The sequence below is a fragment of the Leuciscus leuciscus genome, assembly GCF_965113295.1.
Source record: "Leuciscus leuciscus genome assembly, chromosome: 24".
NCBI lineage: Eukaryota > Metazoa > Chordata > Actinopteri > Cypriniformes > Leuciscidae > Leuciscus > Leuciscus leuciscus.
The window spans coordinates 24,616,200-24,632,364 of record NC_138723.1 but is presented as its reverse complement, the minus strand read 5'-3'; the positions used below and the strand labels follow the sequence as shown (position 1 = coordinate 24,632,364).

The window sequence follows — 16,165 nt, the reverse complement described above, 5'->3', positions numbered from 1 at the left end:
ACATTAGTACTCAATTCAAGCTTGTAGAAATGAAAGCGTACATATCAACGTAATAAAATTAAGTAAAACCTACTCAACTTTTCTGATACTGGTGTTCCCATCATGCACTTGGGCATGCATAATTAATAAGGTTGATTTTTTGCTTCAACTATAGAAATTACTCAACAAACTTTTACTGGCCAAGTTAAAGTTACTTATTTTCTTTGTTAATTTAATTAACTTAATTAAGTAGAGTTTACTTAAAGGGATAGTTCACCCAAAAATGGGTATCAAATGTCATCATTTGTCATCATCAACTGTTTGTTTACTGACATTCTTCAAAATATCTTCTTTTGTTTTCAGCAGAAGAAAGAAATTCATACAGGTTTGGAACAACTTGAGAGTGATGATAGAATTTTTATTTTTGGGTGAACTATCCCTTTAATTCCATATGTGAAATTTACTTTTAAAAATCTGCATGCAAAAACTATATATACATTTTAAGCATAAATTAATTGTATTGTTTTATGAGCAATGATTTGCTACAAGCTAGTTAGGTACAGGGACATTCTTATTCTAAAGATAATTTGATTTGAAAAAAATGTGTGTGGTACAGGATGAGTCATCAATATTTTTGGTCTATTTTCCCAGAAAAGACAGTAAATTTCAATTGTGTATATCTAAAATAATGAGTTTTGTCAACATTTAGGAGTACACTGGCATATAGATTAGCCTCAAAGCAAATAGACATCTACTAAAATCCACAATACCTTCAAATCTTTTTGTGTCTTTAAAACATTTGCAACAATCTATATGATCTTTAAACACTTACCGGCCTTAATATGAACATCTTGGCTTCTAATTTTCCCTGAAGGATTTTCCGCTGTGCAATAGTAAGTGTTGTCATGGATCACTTTGCTAAAGCTGGACGGAGGAAAGTGGAAGATCTGGAGAGTGCCGTTTGGGTGGACATGGCGGATCCCTGGGACGTTGTAGCTCTCCTCGCCGGTGGCCAGATACCAGCGCAGGGTAGCAGGCGGCACCGCGGCTGCAGGACAGGGAACCAGAGTCCCCGTGGTGCTGGCGAACACTACCTCTTGCAGAGATGCATTGACAAAATACAAGCTGGAATGTAGGTCTTCACTGAGAACTGCAGGAGACAATAGAGGACATGCGGTTAGTGTCTGAACTGTTCATGCAGTCTGAACCATTTTTAGAGTTAATCAGAACATAAGGTTCTTACTCTCTGTTTGAAAGTACTAACAGCTTGTTTGTCACAGCTGGTCTTCACATCTCCAGGGACGCATTACTTTAACAGCTCATAAATATATTAAAACAGTTAGTTTTGGCACTTTTTAGTCACTATGGTCCATTAGATTCAAGATCCAGAGTCATGCTTGCATAGACAAAAACCTCTCAGATTTGGAGCTCAAATGGATTGCGCTGTTTCAGGTAACTCTAAACAGAAAGCTTACTGACCAAGTCTTAAAGGGATAGTTCACCCAAAAATGAAAATTCTGTCATCATTTACTCACCCTCAAGTTGTTTCAAACCTGAATGAGTTTCTTTCTTCTACTGAACACAAAAGAAGATATTTTGAAGAATGTCGGTAACCAGACAGTTGATGGGCCCCATTGACTTCCATAGTATTTTTTTCCAACTATGGAAGTTAAGGGCTACGTCAACGTGTTTGATTACCGACATTCTTCAAAATATCTTCTTTTGTGTTCAACGGAAGAAAGAAACTGGAACAACTTGAGGGTGAGTAAATGATGGCAACATTTTCATTTTTGGGTGAACTATCCCTTTAAATCTTTCAAATTAAACACAGATTGTACCAGAAATATGCCAAATTGAGCTAAATAACAGCTTAGTGAGCAATTTCTCCACTTGGGCTTTTAAAAGAGGAAGATTTCATTGAAAATATATCATTCTTCATGTTTTAACACAATAATTTATTATATTTTTAATGGCCATTGCTTTGGCAATACGACAACACAGTTATGCCAATAAAGCCCTAATGGATTTGAATTGATTTGTTCACATGTAACTTATTCTTAAATAACAGACGGACATACTGGGAACAAAACACAATTTCAGTGCCCTGGAGTATTTTATAGATAATGGAGCTCAGTTTTAGGCCATGGAAAAGCTACTATTGTCCAAAAGCACATAAAAAATAAAATATTTATACCCATACTCTAGTTGATTCCCTAAGATGAAAAACACAGATTAATGGAAATAGATGGAATAGTGGAATCACCAGGGGGAAAAAAATTTAAAAAGAAAGAAAAAGCATATTTCTTATCCATTTGACTTTAGTTGTGGTCAAAAATCTACTTGCTTGAAAAACAGGTAAAGTTACAACACAATTCATCAACGTCGCAGCATCCTTTTTAAAAGTCAGTGAGTTTTTTTTTAAACAAAGAGAGACGCATATCAAATTTAACATTTCATATCTATTATCTATATTGCGTTAAGCGTATCTCTTTCTCTTTTTTCAGCGTTTAACACAAAAGCCTAAACGCATTTATAATCCAACACTGTGAACTTCTTTTTTTTTGTACACAAAACATTAAAACCCACTAAGGTCTTTCGATTGATAATCCAGAGCAAAGCACCAGTGTAAGATCAAAAGAACTTTGGATCTTAAGAACAAGCATTAAATATTAAAAGACTTTATGTCAATACTGAGAATCTACAGTGATACATGGCAACATTTTAACAGATATTATATGCACTGCCACTGTATACAATTTTATAAAAATAATTTTAATAAACAAACTTAAATAACAAAAATAATAAGTAAAAAGTCAATCAGGTGAAAATTATTTGACTTATTATATGTAATATTTCTTATAAATAAATGTTACATTTTAGTAGGCCTATTTTTGATATATCTATATTTATTATATACATTTCTATATATCTAATAAAATGTAATATTTTCAGAATATGCTGCTATGGCAAAAATATTTTCACTTTAAGAAACCATTAGACACAAAATAAAGAGGACAGCAGCTGTTATCCAGAAATGATTCATCTGATTTACCACAGACATCATGCAGTAAGCTTCTGGATTCAAGCATTGATGGACTCTTCATCCTTAAAAATCTGCATGGTCAGCGTCTGTCAATCTGATTCAAGTTCAGATAGTAAAACCCAGCACATGCTTCGCGACGCAGTCAGAATCGCTCTGCTCTCTATTATCTAAACGATAGAAACGGCCAGACACGACTCTATAAATATGAATTGAATGAATTTATAATTAATCTGGCTTTTTTAGAAAGTGCTTCAGGCTGTTTGATTAACAGCGATTCTTATCAGCCTGAAATAACGGACAGAGCGCTTTCTTTGTCACTGCTTGTTTCTGTCTTTCAGAGCCGATCATTGTAAATTCCCGCTGAGAGAGTCTCTAACGCGCTGTCCCTCTGTGGTCCTGTCTGGGCTTGACTCAGGGTGATATTTATGGGGTGAGCATGTGACAGCTCAAGGGCAGAGACCATTTTAAAGTCAAGCTGATCTCAGGGCATGGTGGTCAGGCAAGCGTGCATTTTGCTTTAACAATCTATGAGATTAAGATGAAGGTCTGGGTTAACATTTAACAGTGCCCAAAAATGAAAATTCTGTCATTAATTTCTCACCCTCATGTCGTTCTAAACCTGTAAGACTTTAATTCATCTTCGGAACACAAATGAAGATCTTTTTAATGAAATCTGAGAGTTTTCTGTCCTTCCATTGACAGTTCAACCCACGGAAAGGTTGTAAAGACATCATTAAAGTAATCCATGTGACTCCAGTGGTTTAACCTCAATTTTATGATAAAATTGATATCAATTTATTTATATAAATAAAGTGGTAAATTTTGAGCAAACAAAGCACTCTTCATAAAACTGAGGTTAAACCACTGCAGTCACATGGATTACTTTAATGATGTCTTTACTATCTTTCTGGGCCTTGAAAGTGGTAGTTACGTAGCTGTCAATCTCAGATTTCATTAAAAAGATCTTCATTTGTGTTCCGAAGATGAACAAAAGTCTTATGGGTTTGGAACGACATGAGGGTGAGTAATTAATGACTGGATTTTCATTTTTGGGTGAACTATCCCTTTAAATTTGTTTATGCAGGCCAAATAAGACAGGTTCTACATTCTATATTAACAATGAGTTCTATATATCTGATCAGTCATGAGTAGTTTCAAACATGTTAAAATTATTAAACACACACACACACACACGGTGGTTGAGGAGAGACCCCCTGATATGATGTAGTACATGAAAGTGCTATATAAATGCCTTATTCATTGATGAACCCACAAATGAGACAAAAGATAGTCAAAACTTTAAAAAAGTATAGCGATAAAAATAAGTATTTCACTGTTAAATTAACAGTAAAGGTTTATTTAAAAAAATCAAACCTATTTAATATAACTGAATTTACCTCATAGTACATTCAATTTCAGCAAAAAAATAGAGTAATTTTAAGATCACATTAGATAAGAAAAATTTAAATACATTTTCATATTTTTTTAGTTACTAAAGAAAAGAAGAAAACGAGTTCTCAGTAAAGAAATGAGTTAAATGAGTGTGACAGGTCTGACTGGGCGTTTGTAATGAGGAGCATTTGAGCAGAATGACAGTTGCATTTAGGATGAGCAGAAATATGGGTTTGTCTTTTGAAAACACATTAACATTTGACCACTGATAGTGTGTAACCAGCCATCACGAGACTCTTTTCAAAACTAGCCAGGCGATTTATTTAAGTGATGTGATGTGCGATCGATATTTACCCTGCAAACCCGCATGGGCGCCTCTGGTATTAACCCTTACAAACCTGAGATAGGACTGTTTGTGTTCAAAATGATCAGGACAGACACATTAAACCCTTACAAAAAGTTGTAACTGTACACTAATGGAATACATTTGCCTAATTGAAATATTTTTTGGAAGCTTTGAAAAATATCATGATAAATTGCTTATATAATGCAAAAATGGTCTAAAAACATGTTAAACATGGTAATACCATTATACGTTTTCATAAGTGAAATAGCCCCTGACCATTCCAAAACTACATCTAATATGTTTAGATGATTTTAATATTTCAATCATGAACTGAGCACATATATAATTCTCAAAAATAAACAAATGTCCAAAATCACATGGTACTACCATTGTGCCAAGTTCACAAATTTATACCCTGAATAACCTGGTACTAAATCTGCACATTTGATAAAATACAATGTATTTTTCAATGATTTTAGTATTTTTATGATGAACTGCCTATGTATAATTCAGAAAATAAATGATAAAAAACAAAAACATGGCAATCCATGAAAAAAAAACATATATATTTTTACATAGTAAAATAGTTGTTACATAGTAATAACTGTTACCAACCAATATAATAACCAAGGTTGTTGGATGATTTAAATATTTTCCTGATTAATTCATAAAAACATATGTTGCCTCTGTGCAGGTTTTAAAGGACCAGTTTTTTAAATCAATTATTGTTTGGATAATTCATTGATTTTCATGACGAATTGCTTGTGCATAACTCGCTTGTGCAATAAAAAACATTATGTTGGAATGTCTTAAAACAGTGCAAAGTATAAAATCTGAATCTCTCTGAGGATGAAATCTTGGCCCTGGTGTGGGTGGATGGGTCACTCTGTTGGCTGCAGGCCCACTGTGTCTGCGCTGTTGTCTGTGCAGCAAACAGGAGGGGTGGTTCCTCCCTGCGGGCTGCGGAACCTTGACGGAACGTCACGGGCTCGAGGTAATTAAGGCAGGGGCGTGCGGAAAGCCAGAGAGTGCAGGGGGAGCCCGGAACGGCAGCCGGGATAGTCAGAATTCCTGTCCCTGCCCCAGGGCTACAGCGGGCCGGGCGTCAGGGAGCTGTAGCGGAGCACCGCAATTTAACCAGTTTGCAATTTGCTCTCATGAATATTAAGCACAGCCCAGCCGTGTCCGGGTTAATAGACCCCCGCTCACTGCCAATATGTAAAGCCGAAGAAATCCCCCAGATGCCAAGAAAGGGGGAGCAGCACAAGTCCCACAGGAAAAGTCAAGTTTCTGCGTTTCTTCTTTTTTTTTTTTTTTTTATCTCTTAAGTGAGATGATTTGAATATCATCTGAATAATGTCAGAGCAAACGTTCGTTTAGAGCGTCCCTCCCTGGTGGTGAGAAGGAGATCAAACGGCCTCCGCGGATCTACATCAATTACGAGAGCCGCCGCCGCTGATGTCTGAATCTAAAGGACGAGCTGAACCAGTCTCGGCTGCTCACGCTGGGATCCCGGAGACACGTGCAATACGACAACTCACTGAGATTCACAAAACTATGCATGCATTCTTATTTAAGCAACAAATCGAATTATTGATTTATTGAAAAACGTGAAAAATATTCTAATATAGTAAAATATGTCTTTTTAAGAAAAGGTACATTACAGTACCAGTTATCAGCCAGGTACATTTTCAGCATTTCTACTTAAAAATGTAACATTTAATTTAATGTGTAACTTATTTCTTTGTAATTATTTGTAAAATGTACTTTTCAAAAATGGTTTCAAAATAAACTCTACACAAAAGTAACAAATATTTCACTGTATATCAGGGGTGAGAATCTTTTGCTACTTCACAACTTGATTCAAATCGATTCTTGAGGTCACGATTGGATTAAAAATCGGTTCTCGATTTTGAATCAAATTTCGATTCGATATATACAGCTTTTGTTTTAGTTTACTGTTTTGTGTTGCTTTTCCTATTTGACTGCGGTAGACGGTTTAATAGGTCTTGAAGAAAAACATTCCACTGAATTAAATGTGGTCAAAGTTAACCCAATATTATAAAACAAATGCCATTTAAGCTCATTGTACACATGACTGGCAGTCTTCTGTAATAAAGCAATTTCATTTCATTTTTGTTATTAAAAATAGGAACAAAGAAGCAAATTACAAACAATAGGGCAAATAAAATAGAAAAATATACAAATTAAATAAACAAAGTTTATCAGGCACAGTATACGTTTACTTAACATGTTGGCTAGTAAGATATAATACAAAATTTGAATGATCAAATGTAAAAATAAAACACTGAGTCTATTAAATATAAAATGATTCATATTTAAGATACAAAAGTGATTAAGTCAAAAGCAGTGAGTGATTTTTTTAATTAAAATGAATGAAACAGACGGCAACAGTTTATGAGGCTGCTGTCCCTTTAAGAATGAATGCATGGATCTAAAAGACTTACACATCTGATTTGTTTACATTCGTTTCGATCACAACAGACTGTGTTTACATGAAAACTTCACACAATGTGCATTTGTGTGTGTGTTTGACCATGCAAGCGCAATAAGCTGTGAAAGATATCTAAATACGGAATCACATGGATCTTTTTTTCACGGCTTACTGTGATTAATAACACTCAAACGTGTCAAAAATATTTATAGTACTGCGAAGTTAAAGAGATGTAACACTTTAGAAAATTTATTTTTGACATTCGTGAATCAGTAGAAGATAGAATCGTGATTCATATGTGAATCGATATTTCCCCTTACTGTATATTTAAGCTTTTAGTCAATTTGCATTTAAAATATACAGTCTTTCTCTTCAGGGAAAACAGTGCAAAAATACTGATGACTCATCCTGCACTACATAGATTTTTGTTCAATCAAATTCTTTCTATAATGGCCCTCACCCCCCAATACCACATGCAACTGACTAGAAAGTAATCATGATTTCTGGTAAAGCCCATTAGCTCTTTTTTTTATAATTTGCGGCATCACCCAAAATCCTCCTTCCAAAAACGGCAGCCAATGCAATGTCAGCAAATTTGACCACATGGAAGGCCAAGAGCCTTTTCCAAATAGCTAAAAGGTTGTAGGACTTCCTCTGAATCCTTTGTTGTTTATAGAGTATCAGGCTTGCTCAGGACACTCATTTTCTTGTGTTTATCACATGGACACACACACACTCGCACCCAAAAAACAATAGCAGCTCCACAGTGAGGACTCACACTGTCTTTATCGGTCAGATAAATTCCCCATGGGAGCATCAGTGGTGAAAAAAACTAAAAACAAAGATAGGTAATTAGCAATTCCACAATTTCCACTCTATAGATAAGAGATTTTCAACAACCAAAATAAATTAAGCCCAAGAAAAAAAGGCAGATCTGAATTATGATAGACAAAAATATTGATTTTTTTTTAACAAAATCAGATACTGCTAGCATTGTCTTTTTTTTTCATTTGACTAAATATATCATGTACATATATAAAAAGCTGTTATTTAAACAATTTTAGTACATATTTATACTGAATTGTTAAATAATTATCCAGTATATTTAATTACACACATAGGCCTACATGTGCATGTACATCTGGCTCTAAATATATTGATATCAACCACTGAAAAATCAATCTTAGTTCACCACTAGTCTAAAAACTTCCAGTAACTCTGTATTGTTTGGTTTTGTTCATCAGTTTACAGTATCCCGATGTCTCAGCTTCTGGCCTCTTCTAAACATGTGCCTGTGCTAATATTTGGGTGCGAGTCTCAGGTCAGCTCCTCTCCTCGCAGAAAGCTCGCGCCCCTGCAAACTCACGCAGCCAAGCAGATGTAAATGTATTCGGAACATTTAGTGCTCAGGATTAATCTAATTATAATTTAATCATCTGATCAAACAGCAATTAGCATAATCACTTCTGGGGACGGGCCGATAGAGAATGCAGTGGAAACAGAACAGACCTGAGGCGAGAGCAGCTTCAATGAGACATTTGCTGGGATCTCTGTAAATGTTACACATTTGTGGGTGTTGAAATTCTGCCCATTTTTTTTCTCTTTCGTCTGCTTTGCTTCATGGACACATTCAGTGGTCAAACAGACTTTGTTAACTCATGGACAAAAATCAAGGACGTAAGCACATATTCAGGACTGCAGGGGACCAGATTTAACCCATTTTCTCCCTCATTCTTTTTTGTATAAATATGTAAAATATAAAAATAGTCATTTAAAATTTAGTTTAAAAAAAATTAAGTAATTTAGTAATATAAAAATAGATTTTTTTTAATAAAAGAATGCTCCGAAGGGAATCATAATACAGTTTTGAGAGGGCAATAAACACCATATATTGAGGGGGAAACATCACCTACAATATTCAGATTTAATTCACATTCATTGGAAAACCATAGTTGATTGTTAATATGAATATTTGAGATTATGTAAAAAATGTATTATGATTCAATACAGATTGTATTTAGGTCAATAGGCATTTATGATATTTAACATCCATTTTGTAATGTAAATATTAGGTATAAATGGTTAAAACTTCATATGCTATATATATATATATATATAAAAAATAAAAAAAATCAGGTAACCTAAAATGTGCTTTAACTGAATTAAAACCAACCAGTATTATTCCTTATGAATAATATAAAATATTTTTTAGTGACCGAATATCACATGGAAATCACATTACATTAAGGTCTCCTTAAGGTATTAACATGCACTTAAACATTTTTTTTTTTTTTTACTTTATTAAAAAGATGTACATTACAGCCATTTAGCCAAAATTTAACTCTGGAGATAATAATTATTTGGAAATCCTGAGTCAAGTCATAACTATTTTCATATATATACTACATTACTCATGATTTTCCAAATTATGATTTAAGAATTAACATATTCTATGAATGTTTGCAATTTATGAATGTTATTACAAAGTCTCACTGAAAAAGATATGAGACAGATCGATAGATCGAAAGATCTACATCCACTCCTTTTCACCTATTAACAGATTAAGGCTCACCAAAAACAGCCTCTACAACTCTATTCTTTCACAACAACAGACCAAAGGAAAACTCTCAGTCTCATTTAAGATCACAGTGGATGGAGCAACCCAGTGGTTTGTGCTAAAGTCATCAAGCTTCTTTACTAAAAAAAAAAAAAAAAAAAAGCCTGAAAGTCCTCATCAGTGTAAAACACCAAGTGCTTTTTCTGCCAAGTCATCAAAGCAGGAAATAAATACACATTACGTCCACCAGCACAGGCCCGTCTGTCAGGCATATTTCCTGCTGATTGACAATAAGCTGTGCTGATGGAAAATATGAACACTGATCAGCCTTACTTCTAGCTAAACAGTTAGTACAAGCAGATCATCAAAATGTCATTATGCCAAACGACTCCTGGAATTACTGATATGCTGGAGAAAGAGCTACTAGGTTGAGTGGAGCTGTGTGGCGCTGTGTGTGTGTGTGTGTGTGTGTGTGTGTGTGTGTGTGTGTCCGTCCTACAGAGTCTAACTCACACCACACGTTTATATCTATTTCTAATACACATTGTGCTTTACTACTGGCACATATTTAACCTTCCCAATTAGTTACTTTATTACTTATACAATATTAAAAAGCACCAATACAGAGTATGAAACATCTGATAAAATCCCTTTTAACTGCTATGTTTTTGTGTTTTTTTTACAAATAAATCAAAGAAAGTTGGTGTACGTTTTAAAAGAAAATACTATATCAGTCTTTCTACTCCATAATTTCTTGCCATCTATGTGTAATTATTTGTGTAATTTACTAGCAATTTCAGAGTGAAAACTGTTTCAGAGTAAACACCTTTTTTTTTTTCAGTGTATCATGGAAAGTTAGGGTTTACGTACCTATATTTTGGGGACAAGGTTGTCCCTAATAAGTGAGATAAATCGCAAAAATAAATATTAATAATTAAAGTAAATTATGTTCTTTAAAAAAATCTAAAAATACAAAAGTATGTCTAATAAAAATGGAAATCTGTCTAAAAAATCTGTAAAAACTATTAATAAATAAAGTAAATCTTGGTTAGTTTTTGTTTTCTAAAAATGAAAACAATTAAAGAATAGCCTATATAATAACCATAATAATATAAAAACAACAAGTATATGTTTGCCTTACTTAATATTCTATGCGTGTTCAGGAACAATGACTATGGAACAAGGAACAAAACAATGAATCTACAGTGTTCTGAAACCAAGTTGATTTTAATGCGTATCAAATGATTTGTAGAACAATATCAGTTTGCTTTGCTTTCAGGACTGTAAACAAGGCCTTGATTTCTCTCCACAATGCACATCACAGTGCAGCTGCAGTCTTAAAAACCCAGGCGTACAGTTGAGCAAAACAAATGGATATGCCCACACACTTTTGTCTGTTTGATCTGGACTCAGCTAAAAGCTCTCTTAAAAACCATCTCATGGAAAGCGACAGCTGATTGGGCACTTTGCTCTACGCCGCGCTGTTTACTCGTGTCCATTTGAGTGTATGTCAGAGTTGGCCCCTAGCATCAGTTTACAAAAACAACATCGCACCTACTTTGGGCTCCGTCTGTGCGAGGATGCTTATGTTGTTCCAATTACATTTGTGTGTTAATATGCACACGGTCTCGAGAGCTCTTCACCAACACAAGAGCCATTGAAAACAACTCAGCATGATTTTACATGCTAAAACATTTGTTGTTCAATATTAGAAAGCTGAGCTTGGAAAAAGCAGTGCGAATGTTATTAGGACTACATTATAAAAAATTTATTAACTGTATAAATTGTGCATCTACACTCTTAGAAGAAAAGGTTCTACATAGAACCTCAAATGGTTCTGTCAGGCGCTTCATATAGAACCACTCAGTGTTTCCCATCATGTAATAATTTTATGAATTTATTTCTAAATAATTTGTTTTGTTTTAATTTTAATTTTATTAAAAACAATTATGAATTAGACAGGTCAAAACATACTATATCAATGAAATGAAATAATATGTTAAAACATGAAAGTATTATGCAATCATTTAAAGTCCCCCAGTGGTGAAAATCAAGCTTTTAATGTTGTTTATATGTCTATGTGTTGTTTTTAATATGCTTTAGGACAAACCATGTGTAAATTCATAAGTCAGCACCATTGCTGAGTATTTTCTCCTTAAAACTGCTGTGAACCAAAGACAGTCTCAAAAACGTGGTTTGAAATCGCTGGTGTGTCTGACGTCACAAACTACCTTGTAACCAATCACTTCAACGAGTGGATCTCTGAGCTGGTCCGAGTGAGTGGAGGCGGGGCTAATTTGCATATTCATAGAACCGTGTATACTAAATTAGGCAAGGGTTGTAGAGTTACATTCAAGCTATTTTGAAGCTATTATGAAGATTTTTTTTTCAAAGAAAAAAAACGTTTAAATGTGTAATTTTGGTGATCAAAGATGAGTTTTAAAGGATACCATTATTGACTACAAAGGGACTTTAAGACATTTCTCCTTGTGTAACAGAAGCCAGCTAGTAAAGAGCTGTGCAGGTAAACCTCACTCCCCTGATCTCAAGAGGCGCACTAGCGACTGGTGCTGATGTGGTCTTTAGTGTCCTTGTTAGCGCGCCCTCCTCCCATGCCGGAAACGAAACGTTGGTTCGAATCTCAGTCTGAGTGGTTGCGAGTAGAACCGGAGGGGTTACATTGGTGCCGTGACCCGTATGGGAGTGAGTGTAATAAAGGCCAGCTAGTAAAGAGCTGTGCAGGTAAACCTCACTCACCTGGCCTCAAGAGGCGCACTAGCGACTGATGCTAGATGTTGCGATTTTTAGTGTGCTTGTTAGCGCGTCCTTCTCCCATGCTGGAAAAGCTGGTTCGAATCCCACTCGGAGCGGTTACACTTATATAGAACCTTTCTGGCATAAAGGTTTCTTTAAAATTGATTCAAGAACCCTAGTTTTCTATATAGAAACCCAATGAACCTTCTTTTCTAAGAGTGTACAAGCTGCAACTGCACTGATCAACAAAAAAGGAAAAAAATATAAAATCTCAAAAGGGATATTTAAGAGACCAGGGAATTAATTAATCCTTCCAGATAAACACCCCAAACAAGCACGTCACGTTTTCCTCTGCTACTCATTACGGAAACACTTCCGGGGTCACCTGTACAGAAAGCTCCAAGGCCACTGCGCCAACATACATTTCAGGGGTTTCCATAGAGACCAGTGGAGAACTGGGCTGTGAGCTTAACCAAATCATGAAAGGCTCATTTTGTATGGCTTCTTTTCTCTCTCTCTCTCTCTCTCTCTCTCTCTCTCTCTCTCTCTCACACACACACACACCCGCAAGAAACATGCTACACTGGCCAGAGAGAGCGAGATCGAGAGAGAGAGAGAGAGAGAGAGAGAGAGGGAGAGGGAGAGAGAGAGAGAGAGAGAGAGAGAGAGAGAGAGAGAGAGAGAGAGAGAGAGAGAGAGAGAGAGAGAGAGAGAGAGAGAGAGAGAGAGAGAGAGAGAGAGAGAGAGAGAGAGAGAGAGAGAGAGAGCTCACTGCACTGACAGCAGCGGCACTGCATCAGAACGCTGATCAATGGAGCCTCAGAGACCCACATACACGACTAGAAAGCAGTGGCACAAATGGGACCATATTGATTCAAAGAGAAACACTTAAAATGCTTTTTAGAAATGCTCATTTGAACACAGTTCAGTAGACATGCACCACTCAATTGGCCAAAAACAAAATCCCTCTGAAATGATAATCAATTTCATTGATACACCATCAATTGAGGTTAAACGATTGTGTCCATTTCCTGCTTCATCGCAGCCCTGCAGAAAACTGATAAAGCTTGAAAAAAATTATTCAAAAGACTGAAAATTAGACTGATATGATTCAATAGAATGTGGCCTCATGGCATTCAACAACACCCTTTATGCTAAAACATTGCTGTGTACGCTTTGTGTGTGTGTGTGTGTGTGTGCATCCTATCAAAATGCATCTCCAGTTCTTGCTATCACCGGTCAGTCTATGTGGAGTGGCCTGGGTCTGATATTAACGCTCCACAGTGTTACTCTGTTAAAACCACCTAAATGGCCCCATTTTCTCCTTGCTTCCTCCCCCCACCCCTCATAACCCCCCTCTCACTCTCTCTCTATTCTACCACAAACACACCCATCCTGATTTAGCCCAGCAACCAGCACCCACTCACTGTCTCTCCATTTTAAAGCCATCAACACTTGCCTCCTGTCGAGCATTTGCGGTAGAATTGTTTTTTTTTTAGAGGTCAATATGATTCGGACACCCACATAGATTTTTTTTAATTTTTTTTATAAATGTTTTGTGAAAAGGTCACAGTGAAAGCATTCCATAAAGTGCCAATTGAGTGACAGCGAGTTATTTTTTCATTCAATGCTCCAATGCTTCTTGAAACATGGCGGCTGTGTCACTATGCCACAATACAGCAATTTTTTTAATTCTTTTTTTTCTTTTAGATGCTTTTCAGGGTTTTATTGGTGCTTTTTAAATTAATATAAACTGCTTAATTACTTTAATTTTCAATTTTTTTGTGTGTTTTTAAAAATTATACCAGCAAATCTGTTTTTCTACACTTAAAATAAAATATGTAGGCTATTATATGTAAAATGTTACATGCAAAAATATAATAAGGTCATAATAAAGAAAGGGAAGGAATAACAAAACAAAATTTGTCACATCAAATCAGGTTTGGTCCAAACAGGATGTCAAGATTCATATTTTTGACATTCTTGATGCACTTGAGGGTATTTGCATAATCATGCTTGCTTGTTTATTTAGTATTATAAGCTGTTAAATGTAATAAAGTGACTAATCATATAAAACAGTCGATTTAAATGCCTATTTAGGAGTCTGCTGCTGTACTGGTTTCACCTGAATTACTTGCTCAAATTAATTTGCGATATAACTAATAAGGAGGGAAATTGCATGCATGATATTTATGACATAAGCACTAAAATGATATGTGTAAACCTTTTAAAAGAATATACAAATGGTGTTGTGAATTAAAGAGAGACTAAATCGACTGGACCAGGATGCATCGTATTTCAAACGTGCTTAAATGTAATACTAGTGCATTGCGATGTTAATTAATTTCAACGAAGTTACAATAAAAAAATAAAACACTACTCACCATTCAAAATGCACTGGAAAAAGATGATGGCCAATATCCACATGCCCCGCTCCTTTCAATCTCCAAACTAAGATTTTTCTTTGCCCACTGCACACTTTTCCTCCAAAAAAAGAAAAAGAAAAGAAAAAAAAAAGAAAAAAAAAGGAAAAAAGGTAGAAAAAAAAAAACCGTTGCGCAGGAATATGAATATCTGTAATTAGTAGTTCCAGTGGAGAGGGTGCATATCGCTCGCGTGCGCTCCCAGGCTGATTGTCTCCGAGCTGGGATCCAGCTGTGGCTCGCGCGAGATGGTGAGCGGCGGGCAGGTGCGATGCTGAGTCAGAGCGCGCGCTTACTGAGAGGGCACTGCGCACAGGTGTAGTCTCGTGCGAGGAGTAAACAGCGGGAAAGTAAATCCACTGAATTATTAATGATTACAAATCATATCGGAAAAGTTTACAGAAAAGAAAAAAAAAAGAACTAAAAAGAAACTAAAAAGAAAAAGCTCTGAAAGTCCAGCGCGTGAAGGGATCGAGACGATGGCTGTTAGCTGTACTCAGAGCAACATCCCTCTTCACCACCTCGCACCGTCCAGCAGTCAGCAAGCACGCGCATCTTCCCCTGCTGCACTGATCACTCCAGAGCTCAGCATCAGCACCAGAGCATCACACAACACAACACCCCCCTCTCACTCTCTCTCTCTCTCTCTCTCTCATCTGCAGCCTTAAAGGTGCAGGGGTCCTGCTCTTAAAGAGAGAGTCCAAACACACCAAAAGCAACCCTAAGAAATCATGTGATCATTAAGTATCATCACTCACATGCAACAAATTAGGGTAAATTATGAGGTTCGTTTTTATTTTCAAGCTATTTAGTTATTAAATACATTGCAATGCAAAGGATACAAACCAGATGATGATAAACGTTATTTAAATGTTGTTGTTTTTTTGAGTGTGTGTGACAAGTAAAAGAAGTCTTAGCGTGTAACTGTCTCCATATTGTAAAAAAAAAGAAAAAAATGCCTCATTAAAAAGGAAGCCATCTTGTTGTCATGTGAGAAGAAAAACATAAGACCACCAATAAAAATATAAAACAATATACATTTGTTTTATGAAAATGTTTTGTTCAACTCTTTTTAACTTAATATTCATGAAAATAATAATAAAATCTCTCTCTCTCTCTCTCTCTCTCTCTCTCTCTATATATAATGAATAATGTTTCACATGTATTCAAAGTGCAAGAAAAAAATTACTAATTTATTTTAATTTAATTTAATTAC

At 35.5% G+C, this 16,165-nt stretch overlaps 1 protein-coding gene across 1 annotated transcript in view; it reads right to left on the bottom strand.

Moving 5' to 3' along the window:
• The window catches only part of dscama (Down syndrome cell adhesion molecule a), an 84,675-nt gene extending 69,078 nt beyond the window's left edge, over nt 1-15,597 (bottom strand). Inside the window, exons 1-2 of the mRNA XM_082158509.1 lie at nt 14,911-15,597; nt 812-1,129 (exon numbers count right to left, since the gene is read on the bottom strand). Coding sequence (XP_082014635.1) covers nt 812-1,129; nt 14,911-14,953 — 361 coding nt within the window. The 5' untranslated portion in view covers nt 14,954-15,597. The remainder of the gene's footprint in view (nt 1-811; nt 1,130-14,910) is intronic.
• Nucleotides 15,598-16,165: the final 568 nt, after the last annotated feature.